General features: G+C 42.3%; 1 protein-coding gene across 4 annotated transcripts in view; it reads left to right on the forward strand.

The window, feature by feature from the left end:
• The first annotated feature begins 524 nt into the window (after window positions 1-524).
• Window positions 525-17,684, forward strand: part of LOC124002140 (60 kDa lysophospholipase-like) — a 52,087-nt gene continuing 34,927 nt past the window's right edge. For 3 of the 4 annotated variants that reach the window (XM_046309445.1, XM_046309446.1, XM_046309443.1), the window contains exons 1-3: window positions 525-832; window positions 11,946-12,084; window positions 12,845-12,880. In XM_046309445.1, coding sequence (XP_046165401.1) covers window positions 556-832; window positions 11,946-12,084; window positions 12,845-12,880 — 452 coding nt within the window. In that variant the 5' untranslated portion in view covers window positions 525-555. The remainder of the gene's footprint in view (window positions 833-11,945; window positions 12,085-12,844; window positions 12,881-17,684) is intronic. The other variant, XM_046309444.1, reaches the window with a different exon arrangement.

Raw genomic sequence — 17,684 nt, forward strand, 5'->3', positions numbered from 1 at the left:
TTAGTATTCACCATGCTGTGATTGGTATCGCCCTGTCCTGTCGTGTTTTTGCTGTGATTGTGTATCGCCCTGTCCTGTCGTGTTTTTGCCTTCATCAGATGCTGCGTGTGAGCAGGTGTCTCTGTCAACACGGCCTGCGCCTACTTAGCGACCTGCAGTCTGTGGCCGCTTCTCTTGTTATTCCCCTCTACAGACTAGAGGATTTCTGTTATTCCCTGTTTGGACTTGAATAAACTCTGTTTCTGTTAAGTCGCTTTTGGGTCCTCTTTCACCTGCATGACACTCAGTCTCACTCTTATAATTGCATTGTATGTACATTGTTTTAACTTGGAAAACAATTTACGGTAATATCATCATTGTGATGCATTATATTTACTTAGGTTCATAATAAAAATCAAGCAGATTAGTAACATTACAGTTCTGATATAGCTTAGTTTCTCTGTAAATTGCGTTTTGTCACTTCACAACAACCTGTCATTGGTAGTGGTCTGTCACTTTAAGAACATCCCTTGGTTTGACTTGCACTCTTCCCCCGCCATCAGTTGTCTAGTCATTATGGCGGAATGTAAAAAGTCTATCTTATGTCCGTCTCCAGCTTCAGAAATGACCTCTCTAGCTAGAGTTTTGTCCCATTCAAGGTTGAGTCAACCTGATCAGTCTGTGTTCAAGTCCCATACTTCTGTTTACCGGAGCAATGTGGTACAGCCAGGCCTACGGAGGAGGATGTCGAGCAGCAACAGTGTTGAGTCTCTGGATGTGAGCCCCAGTGCTGAAGCGCGAGTCTTGGTCATCAACACCGGAGGAACTATCGGGATGATGTACCATAATAACGGTAAAGCCTTTTTGACCGGGACTTTTAAAGTGTATTTGTTGTTGCCAAAACAAAGTGCATTTATTTGATTTGAATGATGCTGTGTGACGCATGTTGATGCAACAGATTGGCGGAAACTCGCTAGGTACACTAACAGTTGACCTGGGGTGTATTCATTACACCGATCTTGTAGCAAAACGTTTCGTCTGTTACAACAGAAACCGTTTACTCCAAACAGAGAACTTTTGCAAGGGAAAAGAGTTTATATTGGTCAAAATCATGTAGGTCCCTCTCCGTTTCGCTCCATTTGGTTCTTAAAAGGTAAACTGTTTTGGTTGCAAGACGTAATGAATACACTCATGGTACGCAGGGGTCTTGTGAGATGTCAAATGTAACTACTGCTACATTTGCTTTGTAAATTGTAACAAGCAAACACTTAGGCGTAATTATCTACCTGTAGATCAGGGATCATCAACTAGTTTCAGCCACAGATGGTCGGGTGGCGGAACATATTAACAAATAATTTGCTCCTGACTGACACAGCGGTCTAAGGCACAGCATCGGTGTTAGAGGCGTCACTACAGACCCTGGTTCGATTCCAGGCTGTATCACAACCAGCCGTGATTGGGAGTCCCATATAGGGCGGCACACAATTGGTCCAGCGTAGTCTGGGTAGGCCGTCATTGTAAATAAGAATTTGTTCTTAACTGACTTTCCTAGTTAAATAAAGGTTAAAAAACAACATGTTTCTCTTATGTGTGAGAATACTTGGGAACAGAGTTCCAAAATAAAAATCACTTGAGCTGATTCCATGTTGTTTTTACAGTTTTTACATTAACACATTTATGAGTTTTTCTGTGAAAACAATAGGGGGGAATAAAACCACCCACAGGCCACATTTGGGCTGCCAGTAGGGGAACCCTGCTGTAGAAGGTCATGTGAACTTCTTGCAACATATATTGGTTGCACCTTGAAAATCATGGTCATGTTTGTCCATGCATGGTTAGTAAAGATTACATTTCCAACTCACTTCCTTCCTCTCATTGTAAGATGTATTTGAGAACACACACACACTGTGGATGGATGTGTACTGCGCTAACGGTCAACTAATGAATAATTAGCTATGACGTACAAGATTAGGCAACAGCAGGACAGCTTCATAATATGATGTTTGTCAAGGGTGCAAGACAAGGTATTGCTTTCTTCAGTACTGGTTAACTGTCCAATCAGTCACAGTTGACCTATGTGATAGTGTTTACCACAAACCTTTGTCTGTCTAGAATATGCTTAGCAGGACAGGAAAGTTATCCAATTCACGCACTTATCAAGAGAACATCTCTGGTCATCCCATGTTTACCCTAGTTGGCTGGACGTCGTTTAGGTGGTAGACCATTCTTGATTCACGTTGGAAACTCGAGTGTGAAAACCCCAGCAGAGTTCTTGACACACTCAAACCGGTGCGTCTGGCATACCCTGTTCAAAAGCACTTGTCTTGCCCACTTTACCGTGGGTTAAAGAAAGATTATTAAGCCGTCTTGTCCACATCATCTACACTGATTGAAGTGGATTTAACAAGTGACATAAATAAGGGATCATAACTTTCACCTCAATTTACCTGGTCAGTCTGTCATGAAAGTAGAAGGTGTTACTAATGTTTTGTACATCAGTGTATATCAATTGTTTATTTGATGAGTTTAATTCCAAAATGCTATATCCACACACTTTTCACATGTTTTTTTTTCATCAGAAATTGCTTATGGGTACATTCATGTGTGTAAAATATTACTGTTCACACATTTATTCAGATTTTAGACGCGTATGAAAATGGGTTATTTTGCTAATTGCTATATGTCCATTGTTTAGCTGGAATGTTCGTATCCTGCATATCCATTTGCAAATGACAGGAGTGGCACGGAGTGTAATGTAATAGCTGAACAGAGATGGAAACCAGGCTAACAGCAATGTCACTGAAGATTGAATTCCTGCATGGAATTCAAGACAGTACATAATACAACTAATGATTTTAGAATTCAAAATAGGTAAAAAAGAGTGAGCTGAGTTTAATAGACAATGTCCGTTAGTCACTTACTGGACACAATGTGTCGTTGTGTAATTACATTGTGTAATTGTGCGGCATCTACTGGCAAATAATGGAACGTCCATAGTGTTAGCATGGACTTAATCCTTCTGGTGAGTCTTTCTCACTTATCATTGCATTTTAACTTGGAAAAACATTTTGTGCAATATTATTATGAATCATATTTTCTTAGGCTTATAATTAAATCTAGCAGATTAGTAACATTACAATTTTGATATAGGTTTCTCTGTAAATTGCATTTTGGCACTTTACAGCACACTGTCATTGGTAGCATGAACATCCCTTGGTTTGACAGGCGCTCTTCCTTCTCCCGCCACCAGATGTCTACACTAAAAATTAGGGGTTCAACAAGGGTTCTTCTAAGATCCTCAAAGTTATTTGAAGAACCTTAGGGTTCTTGGCACTGAAAATTGCCCCCAAAAGGTTCTTCTGAGAACCTCATAGGAGGTGGGGTTCATCGAGGAACCTCCTTAGTTGGTGGATGTTCTTGCAGGAACCTAACTGCCCAACTGAAACATTTGGATTTGAAAGGACAGCAGGTACAGGCACTTAACTGTAAAGATCTCCTCAATTTAAGGTAAGATTTGTCCCTTTTATATGATCTAAATAGATTGTATCATCACTAAACAATATCAATCTTTAAATATTTGTGCAAATCTTTCTAAACCAGATAATGGACACAATTCAATGGATATCAATCAACAAAGAGGTAAGAATATGTATGCTATAAGAACATGTTGAAGGATAGCTGCATTGTGTGCAGATGACTGAACTGCTCACTTTTGTGTCTGTCTGCAGGTATACAGACGATGAGGCATACAAAGGCATGTCTATCGGTATGTTATGGAGATCACATGTATCATCCTCCCTTGCCTCTTCAATGAAAGCCCCATAGGCCTCTACCTTATGGACAAGGTATGTGTATGAAAACCATAACGTTTTTTTTTCATAAACAGTTACTACAAAAACCAAGTTATGAATACTTTTGTGTGTATGTTTAGTTAAACGTCTGTATTAATTACTCTTTTTTGGGGGGGATTCAGATTTCACCCTCCTTACACCTCTGATGAATATACCAGGAAACCTGCTCAATCACCATGCACTGCAAAATCATTCTGGCTATGGACGCGGAGAACATCAACACATTAATATCAACACGCCAGAGGATATACCCATTGGACATGGGGCTCACATTTGAGAATTTTTATTCTGCTTTGCCACTTAAATCATAATGAACACTGACAACTAAAATATTGTGTTATTGTTATGCATAATAATAGGGGAGGTAGTTCAGATATGAACCCCTAAAGGTTCTTCGAGGATCTATTAAGAGGAGTTCTTCGAAGAACTTATAGGTTCCCCCACAGTTTTAATTTGAAGAACCCCTAAAGGATATTCCAGGAACCTTTTGTTTTTAGTGTAGTAATTAAGGCAGAATGTAAAAAGTGTACCTCATGTCCATCACCAGCTTCAGAAATAACCTCTCTAGCTACAGCTTTGTCCCATTCAAGGTTGAGTTAACCTGATTAGTCTGTTCAAATTGCAGTCTTCTGTTCCCCAGAGCAATGTGGCACAGCCAGGCCGACGGATGTTGTCGAGCAGCGAGAGTGGAGTGGGTATAATTTGTGAAAAGTTCCAACAGGAATCTGTATCAAAAACTTTGAAGTACAAGGATGCCAACAAACAATGCATACAAATTAGCATGATCAATTCACCTATCTGCCGAATAGTCATCAACTCACTACGTAGTCTATTCTTAATGTTTGTCCATAGGTTCCCAGAGTGAGGACACACGTTTTCGGAATGAACGTGGTGAGTGAAAAACGTAATTAAATTGCCCACTGCAGTATCTTATTCTGCCGCTATACAACTTTGTATGCGTTGTTTGTTGGCAACCTTGTTGTTTACGAAGTTTTTGAAACAGATTCCTGTTGGAACGTTACACAAATTATACCCACCTGCAACAGTGTTGTCTCTGGATGTGAACACTTGTTATGGGCATTTTTACGTGCTTTCATTGCACCTGTTCAGTGTACATTTACAGGTGATTAGAACGCTTGTTATGGACATTTTTTACAAGCGTTCATTACACCTGTTCAGCCTATTGGGTATAGAATGGGGTTTTTGTAGTTTGTTTTTGGATAATTGCCGAAAACAACTTGTGTGGTAGCGAACGTCACATTCTGTGATTTAAAAAAAATATATATATATTTTTAAGCATTTATGTATTGAATAAAAGCACAAAGGCTTCATAATTCTGAAAGGTATTTTTAATTAGCAATCCATAATTTTTCCTTGTCTGAAGTATCAAGTAACAATGGTGCCGGAGAAGAAGACTGACGTTTTACGTGTCCCAACCGATTGTGTTTTTTTTCCTTTGTTTCCTTATTTTGTACATAATGTTGCCGCTACGTCTCATATGACCGAAAACAAACTTCTGGATATCAGGACTGCGATTATGCACCATGGACTGGCAGAATGGGTCTCGACCCCGCCCTGTGCAACTGGGTCCTGGACTTTCTGACGGGCCGCCCTCAGGTGGTGAGGATAGGAAACAGCATCTCCACCCCGCTGATCCTCAACACTGGGTCCCCACAAGGGTGCGTTCTCAGCCCTCAGGGAGGAGGTGAGGGCCCTCGGAGTGTGGTGTCAGGAAAATAACCTCACTCAACGTCAACAAAACAAAGGAGATGATCGTGGACTTCAGGAAACAGCAGAGGGAGCACCCCGCTATCCACATCGACGGGACAGTAGTGGAGAAGGTGGAACGTTTTAAGTTCCTCGGCGTACACATCACGGACAAACTGAAATGGTCCACCCACACAGACCGCGTGATGAAGAAGGCGCAACAGCGCCTCTTCAACCTCAGGAGGCTGAAGAAATTTGACTTGTCACCAAAAACACTCACAAAACTTTACAGATGCTCAATCGAGAGCATCCTGTCCGGCTGTATCACCGCCTGGTATGGCAACTGCTCCACCCACAACTGTAAGGCTCTCCAGAGGGTAGTGAGGTCTGCACAACACATCACCGGGGACAAACTACCTACCCTCCAAGACACCTACACCACCCGATGTCACAGGAAGGCCAAAAATATCATTAAGGACAACAACCACACGAGCCGCTGCATGTTCACCCCTGCTATCATCCAAAAGGCGAGGTCGGTACAGGTGCATTAAAGCTGGGACCGAGAAGCTTTTTCAGTCTCTATCTCAAGGCTATCAGACTGTTAAACAGCCATCACATCACTAACATTGAGTGGTTGCGGCCAACATACAGACTCATTCTCTAGCCACTTTAATGATGAATAATTAGATTTAATAAATGTATCACTAGTCACATAAACAATACCACTTTATATAATGTTTACATACCTGTTGTCTCTTTGGCATCATTAAAATTAAGACTGTTTTATCAAATCAATTCTTTGTAATTATTATTACGTGATTATTCTAGTCAACTAGGAAGTCGAGGCACCAAGGAAAATATTCAGATTATAATTTTCCTAATACAACTTTTCAGATATTTTAATATATGATCAATTAGTCTTCTAATTAATGAATTATTCTTTACCTCACGTGTCTCATTGCAAACGTCGTAAATTGTTGGTTATCTGCACAAACCCAGTCTTCACTATGAATCATTCATACATCAATTGTCTCAATCATTTATTAACTAAATAATCACAGAAATGCATAAACTTACAGTTGTACATATGGTTACAAGGAAATGATAGGGGAGGTTCCCTAGTGGGATAAACCGGTATTAAGGCTTGGTGGACAAAAGGGAAGTGGGTGTAGACTGAGAAAGGTGGAAATTATGCAAAGGAGTCACTACACACTTGATAATTATATTAATTGAAATGCTAATCCATTGCACATGAACGCTCACTCATTCGGGAATAATTGCAATCAATATATATATATATATACGCTCAGTGTGTCGTTGTGATCTCTGTTGGAATCGTCTTTCGTAGTTAGAATGGGTACTTCAGAGTCCCATTCAGAAATGTTGTTATAGATAGATGTTTCGGCGGTCGTCAGCCTTCGCAATCAATGGTATAGAATTCTTAGCTGCAGACTAGTAATTAGTATCAAAGATTTGCTCTTCTGTCGGTATCGATAGTCTGAGTTTCAACAAACATTACAACCCTAGCTTATACTCAGGTTTATGGTCTCTACTCAAACCTTAGCCCTCTCAGTAGTGGAGGGAAGCTTGGTGTCTACTTAAACTTAGCTCCCACTGTGATCGAGGTACTGGCCTGCTGGGAAATTCCCAAGGTGGGGATTATATCCAGAACCGTAGGAAAGGGCTGTCCCATGACGCCTGATCAATGTCTGTGCTCATGGGGTGGGCCTATGACTGAGTTAAACTCCAAAGGGAGTTTCCTTCATTAAACAGTTTAAAATCACATTACATAATTTCACAAATACGTTAATCTTTACTCATTCATTTTATACAACAATTAGATGCAAGCCTCACAACTGAGACTCTTGTATAAACAGAGTTATGGTAATGTTGCTGAATTGTCTCTCATGAGTTTCACAAACAATAAACAAAATGGACCGGTCGTAGCTGGATTCTCTCCCGACCGTGTACACATTCTCCAAAACATGGACATTGTTCAGTTCTCAAGTTATATGATGGAGAAGAGGTTCCTTTGTTCTCCTGTGAAACATTCTCTCTACACTGCCTGGCCATGAGGAGAGCGGTGACTCTAGGAATTTATGACCTGTGATAACAACAGAGGCTGGATGTAGGGGGAAGAAAGAGGTAGAGAGAGGGGGAGGGTGCTCACAAAGAGGGCCACGTCATGACACCCTACATTACTCGTCTCATGTATATACTGTACTCTATACTATCTACTGCATCTTGCCTATGCCGTTTGGCCATCGCTCAGCCATATATTTATATGTACATATTCTTAATCATTCCTTTACACTTATGTGTATAAGGTAGTTGTTGTGAAATTGTTAGATTACTTGTTAGATATTACTGCACGGTCTGAACTAGAAGCACAAGCATTTCGCTACACTAGGCGACCAATAAAATTAGATTTGATTTGAATCCTTTTCTTTCCTTTAATGAGTCTGATGAGTCCGATGCGAATGATATACTGCTTTCTCGGGAACAGGCCCAGATCCCTGTGATTTGCATGAAGAGGAGGCGGAGAAAAAGGTGCCCGAGGGCTGGCTGCCTTCTGAGAATTCGTAGGCGATCGAATAAACCTCCACTTCCTTCCATTCTGCTAGCAAACGTGCATTCTTTGGAGAATAAAGTAGATGACCTACTCGGAAGATTAAACTACCAGCGTGACATTCAAAACTAATACCTTATGCTTCACGGAGTCGTGGCTGAATGACGACGCTATCAACATACAGCTGGCTGGTTATATGCTGTGCCGACAGAGCGGCGTCTGGCAAGGCAAGGGGCGGCGGACTATGTCTTTTTGTAAATAACAACTGGTGCAAGTCTTGAGCTTTTGCTTACCTGAGGTAGAGTATCTCATGATAAGCTGTAGACCACACCTTCTACCTAGAGTTTTCATCTGTATTTTTCTTAGCTGTCTATATACCACCACAGACTGATGCTGGCACTAAGACAGCATTGAATGAGCTGTATTCCACCATAAGCAAACAGGAAAACGCTCACCCAGAGGCGGCGCTCCTAGTAGCCGGGCACTTTAATGCAGGGAATTTTAAATCCATTTCAGCAAATTTCCATCAGCACATTTCCATCAGCATGTTAAATGTGCAACCAGATCGGGAAAAAACTCGGGACCACCTTTACTCCACATAGAGATGCATAGAAAGCTGTCCCTCACCCTCCATTTGGCAAATCTGACTATAATTCTATCCTGATTCCTGTTTACAAGCTGAATTTAAAGCAGGAAGCACTAGTGACTAGATTAATAAAAAAGTGGTCAGATGAAGCAGATGCTAAGCTCCAGGTCTGTTTTTCTAGCACAGACTGGAATATGTTGTGGGATTCCTCAGATGGAATTGAGGAGTACGCCACATCAGTCATTGGCTTCATCAATAAGTGCATCAATGACGTTGTCCCCACAGTGACTGTACATATATACCCCAACCAGAAGCCATGGATTACAGGCAACATATCCACTGAGCTAAAGGGTAGAGCTGCCGCTTCCAAGGAGCGTGACTCCAACCCGGAAGATTATAAGAAATACCGCTATGCCCTCCGACAAACCATCAAACAGGCAAAGTGTCAATACAGGCCTAAGATCGAAAGTACTACACCGGCTCTGACGCTCGTCAGATGTGGCAGGGCTTGCAAACCAATATAGACTACAAAGGGAAGCACAGCCAAGAGCTGCCCAGTGACACGAGCCTACCAGACGAGCTAAACTACTTCTATGCTCGCTTCAAGACAAATAACACTGAAACATGCATGAGAGCACCAGCTGTTCTGGAAGACTGTGTGATCACGCTCTCCGCAGCCGATGTGAGTAAGACCTTTTAAACAGGTCAAAATTCACAAGGCCGCAGGGCCCAACATTGTATGACTTGAAGGTGTGGTAGAAAGAAGCGGTTTTCCTCCTTCATCCGTGGTGCTCGTTCAACATATAATTTGGAGATTCCTGTGAACATCAGTCATAAACATGTAATTCTGAACAGCAACATCTTCCTAACAAGAATTTAGACCAGTTGACAATTCAACAGAATTCAGTCTTGTTCATGTTGATGATCGGTACAACATGAGACAGATAGCAAGCCATGGTATATCAGGCCAAATACCAATGGTATGAGTCAATATGACTTGTTTACTGTTGTAATTACGTTGCTAACCAGTTTAATAGTAGTAAGGCACCTTGGGGTTTGTGGTATATGGACAATATACCACGGCTTAGGACTGTTCTTTGCACGACTCAACACCTTGATTGAGCACATAGACGTGGTATATTGGCTATATACCACAAACCCCAAGGTGCCTTACTACTATTAAACTGGTTAGCAACGTAATTACAACAGTAAACAAGTAATATTGACTCATACCATTGGTATTTGGCCTGATATACCATGGCTTGCTATCTGTCTCATGTTGTACCGATCATCAACATGAACAAGACTGAATTCTGTTGAATTGTCAACTGGTCTAAATTCTTGTTAGGAAGATATTACCTAATTATAACAGATGCATGTGAGGTTTGAAATAATAATGTTACTTCTACTAGCTTGCTCTCTCCCTGCTTTTCCTGAACATGTTTAACTCATATAGCTAGTTTATTGTTCTTCCTTGCTCATCCAAAACAGGCTTTTCTCCTCCTCGCTAGTCTTCAGATGCTTGACAACATGATCATCATGTTGTGGCTGTAACATGGACATTGCATTAGAACTAGATACACTCTTTGAAAAAAGGGTTATTCAACTGTCCCCATAGTATAACCCTTGTTGGTTCCAGGGAGAACCCTTTTGGGTTCCATGTAGAACCCTCTGTGGAAAGGGTTATACATTGAACCCAAAATGGTTCAACCTAAAACCAACAAGGGCTCCTCAAAATGTTATCCTATGGGGACAGCTGAAGAACTTTAAGTTCTAGATGGAACTTTTTTTTTAAAGAGTGTAGCTTTAGAGACATTTCCGGAAAAGCAGCTCATTTGGCAAGCCAATAAAATGTCTGATATAACTAGCTAGTAATTCTTGTTCTTTAAGCTTTCCTCCTCCTCGCTGGTCTGCAAATGCTTGAGTACTTGACATTTCCTGGACGTTGCATAAGAACAACTAGAACTAACAACTTTATCGGAGACATTTTCAGGAAACGCAGCTCATTTAGCAAGCCAATAAAATACCTATTGCATTGGTTCAACCTTGAAATATAGCTACTCGATATAGATCTTACCTTTTTACCTCTGTAGCAGTTCTATCACTTCGCCTGGGAACTGCAACAGCCATGTCTTATTCCCCATTCTCTATTGTCTAGATTCTGCATGGAGCTAGCCTGTTCTAAAGCATTAGCTAAAAGCTAAAAGCTAAATTGGCCAATGTGGTACTTTCAGTCGCATGAAATGTACCCGTTACTACACAGGCGTTCAGAACGTGTGCAGTGGCACAATTTCATGCGTCTGAAAGTACAATATTCAAATGTTCTAATCACCTGTAAATGCACACTAAACAGGTGTAAAAATGCGCATAACAAGCGTTCAAATCGAGACGATTTTAATCTCTTGGCCTTCCATACTGGCACGCAAGGGTCTCGTGAGCTGTCAAATGTAACGGCTGCTATGGAGAAAGATTGAAGATTCCTCTGTGTGCCACGGAAACGTTAACTGTTAAGTGCTTTGGATCAAATGTCTTCTGAATGAGATCTCTAGGCTAACCAGCCCTTCTCATTTAATTCCGTTTCTACTACTGTGGATGGTACTTGGAGTAAACACTAGACCATAAATAACATGGCCATAGTTTCTAGGTCTACCGTTTTCACACCGTTCCAAAGGTTCCGTTTGGAAGTCCCAATATTTGTCTATATGCAATCTTTCCATCCACTGTAACCAGTGGCTGGTGGTCCACTTTTCACAGGTCCTAATTTTAGTCAGCCAGTTCGTTCCAGCGGTTTGGACTATGATGAGTTATACAAGACATTTCCCAATGCATGAATGATTAGAACTATATTCCAAACAGCCTACTTTTCATATGGATGTGATTCTCACATTTGCCACTAGGGTTGAGTATAATACAAGGTATGATTTACTGGGATTTGTAAACCTGGGCTACATTCGATAGCCAAACGCTTTCATAGCCAAATGTTATTGTATTTTGCAGATAGAAATGCCACGAATAGAGCTGATGTGAAACCTTATTCTACATGTCAGAGAGCGTGTGTTCTACATAGCATATTCCTATCTGAACGCTCCAAAACGTTGCATACTGCTACCCTCTTTACAAAAGTAACACCACACTCAGATCTATGTACCGGTAGGCTATTATTGGGCTCACCTTTCCTGAACTCTGACTGATTAGTTATGTTGCTCTGTACACTAATGGCAACACCTTCTCTCTTTGTCCCTCTCTTCCACAGTGCTGTGCCCAGAGCCTAATGTGTTTGTGAAGGCCCTGCGAAAGCTTCCCATCCTCCATGATGAGCAGTATGCCCTGCAGACCCGTATGTACGACTACTACAGCACGAGTGGCCCACAGGAGAACACCCTTGTCCTGCCGTAAGTCACCCATACACTCCGCCTCCCCCTCACCCCACCTCTCCTGGGCTCCTCTGCAGCCTTCTATTTCTGTTTTCTCTGGGGGTTTTTATTTTGTCTTTGCTGTTATTAATATATAGGCCAGAGTTAAATGTTGCCATGGTTTACTTTATTGTACAGTCTTCGTACAATCATTCAAACTGAAAAGATTACTATCTATGTACACATCATCACTATAGATTTAGAGTAATGAAACCTTGTGCTATTTGACTGAAAACTTCAGATGGAGAGCTTGGAGTTGGATACAGATGATGATAAAATCAGAGTAGAGTAATAGTAGTTAGTCTATAACTGGTGTTACAGAAATATGTGAAGGGGACCTCAACCTACCGGTTCTACCGATACATACATTTTCAAGCCCTTACCATTTCTTTACACAGGAGATGAGTGTGTATTGCACATACTGGATTAGAATAACTTCTTAATTTGACTGTCAAATTCAAACAAGACTGAAGCTCTGCTTCCTGTTTTATAACCATTGACAGCTTTTATTTCATGGCTTTTTCAACCTACAAGGCATACAACACTTTTTCAAAAGCTTTTTGAATAGCAACATATTCTAGTGCACAGCATTTCATGCCCCAACATCTGTTCACTATGACGCCTCCATAGCAGTAGGCCTACAGGATATACAATGCTTGTTAGGGGATATCATACACACATTTCTATTCCCTGCATGCCTGGGAACATTTCACTCTAAAACTGTCTGTTGTTTTGACAGGATGCCGACAGACCTCGCTGATGAACTATCAAAAAGGTCCTGAAATACTGGTAGCATACTGTGTGCCTGCGCTACGCTGTGTGGTTTGAATCCTCTGTATCCGTTCCGCCTGGTGTCAAAAAGTGCCTGGCAGGAACAGTTTGCTGCTGTTGTCTGTGTGGACCTGTCAGGGAGTGATCATTGGAGCACAGACCTGCAGGGAGTTGTGCTGCAGCATTTCAGTAGTGGTGTTCACGCCTGCCTGACATTCTACCCTTATTTCCTCTCTTCAGATACCTCTCCTCACTCCCACTGGAGGGAGCTACTCCCATTGGTTCATGTCTGGCTAAAACCAGTGCAGAACAGTCAAGTTCTCATAACACTTATGTAATGTTACAGTAGTACCCCAGGAGGTTTGCTGCTGCCAGAGAGAGAGAATATTCTTGCGAGTGTTTGCTGGTGCCACGCTGACAGAGAGTGAGGATAATCTGTGTTGAGTGTGTTTGATTCCTGTAGTCTGGTTTTCAGTGCGTGTGTTCAGGAGCAGCGAGAGGGCCCTCTGCTGAATATGGTCCTGGCAGGTCGGATCCAAAGGTTGTCGGCTATCGCCCCACCAAATGGAGGTTGCCTGAGCCCAGGCCAAGGCATCCTGGGTCAAATCCCTCCCAGCAACCTCCTCTCCTTTCTGGGCCTGTGATGCCGGTGGCAGTGGGTGCGCCTCTGCCTGCCTGCACGCTAATCTCTACACAGACAACCAGCACAGGGCTCAGTCCCGCCAAATAAAACCCAGAGCAGCTCAGGACCACAGATATAGAGACTGGAGGGGGCAGGGTGGGGCTGGGTTATAGGGAGTAGATAAGAGAACTACACAAGCGTGTTATTTTTAAAGCTGTTTGTGTGAAGGGGGGCTGGTGGTACTGTGCATGCTTGGATCATGTTAATATTTGTTTGGAGGACTGCCATGTTACCTCCATAGCCTTCTAACGTAAACTCACTCACTTTTGTACATCGCCTTGGTTCGTACAATTGACGTTATTTTAGCACCCCAAAAAACGTAAAACTTCCAAATCAACTGTAATGTCAATACCATTGTAAAGCATCATTTCTCCCCTTTCCAACAGAATCAATTACATGACCCCAACGCTGCCCATTTCTGCATGATTCAAGAAGGAAATGAGCCCCGTCGGGTCTTTAAAAAAATGGCTGGTGGGGAAGCGAAATTAATGCGTGATAGTGAGAAGGATAGATGCGTGGGAAAATTGCTGTCCAACTTATCACCTTATCGCCTGTAAAATGTAAATAAAACACTATGGAGAGTTTATATAATGTGTCATTACAAACTTATTTGAAGGTTTGTGTCGAATTTGAATCGGGCTTTTAGGACGGTGCTAAAGTGATCTTAGAAGTAAACAGCGGCTTTGAGAATGATGATCGCATGCAGTGATGAAGCAAAAAATGACTAGGTATCCACCCTTACCCCTGTCACTGTCCATTTCTTGTTTTTAAAGGATGAGAGAAGTGCTAAACCTGGTGGAGAGATTGTAAGACAGAAATAGTTGCTTCATGCGTGTTGTATGTTACGGCATGACACATCACGATGTAACAGAGGGTCAGTTTTGTTCAACTGTTCTCCAATACTATAAAGCCATTACCATGTTGATCAACGCTTGAATGGAAACGTTGTTCATACCCCAGATTTTGAAGTCAACACAGTCGCTACAGTCCCATTAGTTTTCTTTGTAGCCTCGTTTGAATGTTGCGGTTGCGCACATTTGTACAGAATGGGGTGAGTTTACGTTACTCCTCATCGCTTCAACAGTCTCACAGGAGATTCATAGGACGTATGGATTCAGATTCCGTTCCACAGACAAATGTATCAGTCTCATTATGTTTTCAATGTAATTTCAGTAGTTGATTCAATCATCCTCTTTCCTCCTTGTTTCTGTAAGGTTATTTTTCATTATTACCATCATTATGTTCCTTTTTGTGGCTTCAAGTTAATGTTGATTAACACATACTAGCTGTCACCAAACATTGCTATTAAATGTCCCTAATGCCTGAGTTATTTGTTTTTTGTTTTGTTTATGTTATTCTTTGCAGTGAGCATGTGCAGTGGACTTGAAATAACATTGACAAAGATAATGTCAATGTATCCTAACATTGATTCCAATTTTTACATTGTGTGGAGTAGGAAATTGATTTGTTGAATAGCTGAGTGAAAAGCAGTAGTGAGCTTCCCTGTGGGTAGCCTTTACCTCAACCTCCCATTTGCCCCTCTCACCACTCTGTTCCTCATCAGCAGGCCAGGCCACAGGGCAGCATCCTACCAAATTCTCCATATGCTAATACCCATTTCCCTGCCACATTGTCGGCTATACCAGGAGATAAATTAATAATTGGTGATTTGAATATTGTTTCCGGCGACACTATCACTTTAATATTATCAACAACAACCAAGATGGCGTAGCAGTGAAGATGTGTTTTGTCTCGTGTACTTTTGTATTTTTTGTGTTTTTTTTGCATATATATTTCAATTTTATTTTCAATCCCTTTTCAATTTTTAATTTGATTATACCTTCCGGTAACCTGCCTCACCCAATGTGATACGGTATCACAATTTTTTAATTTTTTAGAACACATTCAAGAACCTCCGGAAGCTAACCAGCTAATTAGCTTTCAGTCATTGTTAGCCACTGCTAGCGACTTTTACCTTCTGCACAGATACCAGCCCTGTTCTCAGCCTGGATAATACTCACCAGTCTACTAGTATCAGACTGTCTCTCCACAACAACGCCAGATTCCTCCCGTAATCCCTGGACCACTACTTCTGATCTTCACAGCTAGCTTGCAGCTAGCTAGTTCACAGCTCAGCCTGGATAATAGCTTCGGTACTGGGTGCCACTGTGAACTAACGACACTGCCATGAAGCTAGCACCAGTTAGCCGTGAGCCAGGTGCATCTCCCGGCCAGCAAACTAAATTCTACAATACCTCTTTCGCCATCTGGCTTGGATTCTCTGTCGACACGGCCCCCCGCCGCACCCCCACGACTGGTTTGCCGACGAATACTCCATCCGCTGTGCCTTCAACCGGCCTCCGTCGGAGGGCTACTAACTTTAAACGCCTTGTCGCCTGCTAACGTTGTGGCGGGTTTCCTGTTCCATCTACTGCTGCCCTCTGGACACTATGATCACTTGGCTACATAGATGATGCCTGCTGGACTGTCCATTAATCACGGTACTCCATTCTGTTTTTTAATTTTTTTTTATCTGTCGTTACATCCGCAAACTCAGGCTCTGTGTGTAGGTAATCCAACCCTCTCTGCCTAGTCCTCGCCATTTTACCTGCTGTTGTTGTGTTAGCTGATTAGCTGTTGTTGTCTCACCTGTTGTTTTAGCTAGCTCTCCCAATCAACACCTGCGATAACTTTATGCCTCGCTGTATGTCTCTCTCAAATGTCAATATCTTGTATATTGTTGTTCAGGTTAGTCATCATTGTTTTAGTTTACAATGGAGCCCCTAGTTCCACTCTTCATACCTCTGATACCTCCTTTGTCCCACCTCCCACACATGCGGTGACCTCGCCCATTACAACCAGCATGTCCAGAGATACAACCTCTCTTATCATCACCCAGTGCCTGGGCTTACCTCCGCTGTACCTGCACTCCACCATACCCCTGTCTGCGCATTATGCCCTGAATATATTCTACCATGCCCAGAAATCTGCTCCTTTTATTCTTTGTCCCCAACGCTCTAGGCGATCAGTTTTGATAGCCTTTAGCCGCACCCTCATACTACTCCTCCTCTGTGATGTGGAGGTAAACCCAGGCACTACATGTCCCCAGGCACCCTCATTTGATGACTTCTGTGATTGAAAAAGCCTTGGTTTCATGCATGTCAACATCAGAAGCCTCCTCCCTAAGTTTGTTTTACTCACTGCTTTAGCACACTCCGTCAACCCTGATGTCCTTGCCGTGTCTGAATCCTGGCTTAGGAAGGCCACCAAAAATTCTGAGATTTCCATACCCAACTATAACATTTTCCGTCAAGATGGAACTGCCAAAGGGGGAGGAGTTGCAGTCTACTGCAGAGATAGCCTGCAAAGTAATGTCATACTTTCCAGGTCCATACACAAACAGTTCGAACTACTAATTGTAAAAATTACTCACTCCAGAAATAAGTCTCTCTTAACACCCCTGCAGTCCTACAATCTAAACTAGATGCCCTCAATCTTACACAAATCATCAAGGAACCCACCAGGTACAACCCTAAATCTGTAAACAAGGGCACCCTCATAGATGTTATCCTGACCAACTGGCCATCCAAATACACCTCCCCTGTCTTTAACCAGGATCTCAGCGATCACTGCCTCATTGCCTGTACCCGCTACGGGTCCGCAGTCAAACGACCACCCCTCATCACTGTCAAACGCTCCCTAAAACACTTCTGCGAGCAGGCCTTTCTTATCGACCTGGCCCGGGTATCCTGGAAGGATATTGACCTCATCCTGTCAGTTGAGGATGCCTGGTCATTCTTTAAAAGTAACTTCCTCACCATCTTAGATAAGCATGCTCTGTTCAAAAAATGCAGAACTAAGAACAGATATAGCCCTAGGTTCACTCCAGACCTGACTGCCCTCGACCAGCACAAAAACATCCTGTGGCGGACTGCAATAGCATCGAATAGTCCCTGCGATTTGCAACTGTTCAGGGAAGTCAGGAACCAATACACGCAGTCAGTCAGGAAAGCAAAGGCCAGCTTTTTCAAGCAGAAATTTGCATCCTGTAGCTCTAACTCCAAAAATGTCTGGGACACTGTAAAGTCCACGGAGAACAAGAGCACCTCCTCCCCACTGCACTGAG

This window comes from Oncorhynchus gorbuscha, linkage group LG17 (genome assembly GCF_021184085.1).
Source record: "Oncorhynchus gorbuscha isolate QuinsamMale2020 ecotype Even-year linkage group LG17, OgorEven_v1.0, whole genome shotgun sequence".
Taxonomy (NCBI): domain Eukaryota; kingdom Metazoa; phylum Chordata; class Actinopteri; order Salmoniformes; family Salmonidae; genus Oncorhynchus; species Oncorhynchus gorbuscha.